At 51.9% G+C, this 644-nt stretch overlaps 1 protein-coding gene across 1 annotated transcript in view; it reads right to left on the bottom strand.

Annotated features, from left to right (window-relative positions):
* Positions 1-392: 392 nt before the first annotated feature.
* Positions 393-644, bottom strand: part of PPTG_00991 (dihydroxy-acid dehydratase) — a 4,317-nt gene continuing 4,065 nt past the window's right edge. The window contains exon 3 of the mRNA XM_008892583.1: positions 393-611. Coding sequence (XP_008890831.1) covers positions 537-611 — 75 coding nt within the window. The 3' untranslated portion in view covers positions 393-536. The remainder of the gene's footprint in view (positions 612-644) is intronic.

Genomic DNA, 644 nt, shown 5'->3' with positions numbered 1-644 from the left:
GCTGTCGCCTCCGGAGGTGGCAAAGGTTCGCTGTAGCAGCGTCTTGCGCATGGGCGAGGAGGCGCCCGTACGCTGCATGGTCTTGCTCAGCATCTCAATGTCTTGCTGGGTCCGAGGCGTCTGCAGGAATGAGCGGTAGCATGCAGATGCTGTCGATTCGGATCCTGTTCCGAGGGATCATTTTGGTGGTCCAAACGGCGTTTGGGCAATCACTTCAATGTTGCGAGAGACATGGCACGGTCGATATTACTGGCGGAAAACTTTGCTTTAATCGTGGATTGGCTGAAAATTCGGGTTTATGTGGCGAACACAATGAAATATGATTGCGCGCACATTGACGATCGAAACGCCCCGCCTCACTCTTCATTTCACTCTCGAGAGCTTCACTCGATGCTCTGGCTGCCAGCTAAAGTGGGTCCAGCGGTGTTTGAATACTTGCAGCTCAAGTTTTGGTGTTGGTCTTCTAACGTATATATTTCTTTGCGTTTCGACTATTCCACAGGCAAGGCACAGTCTAACAAGGCAGTAGTCGACATTTACTCGTCGGTGACGCAGCCCTCTGAAGCAGACTTGACGTTCTTGATGAACTTGTACAGCGTACCACGAGTGGCCTTGAGAGGAGGAGCAACCCACTCCTTCTTACG

Source organism: Phytophthora parasitica (genome assembly GCF_000247585.1).
Source record: "Phytophthora parasitica INRA-310 unplaced genomic scaffold supercont2.1, whole genome shotgun sequence".
Classification (NCBI taxonomy): Eukaryota; Oomycota; class Peronosporomycetes; order Peronosporales; family Peronosporaceae; genus Phytophthora; species Phytophthora nicotianae.
This window is presented reverse-complemented; position numbering and strand designations above follow the sequence as displayed.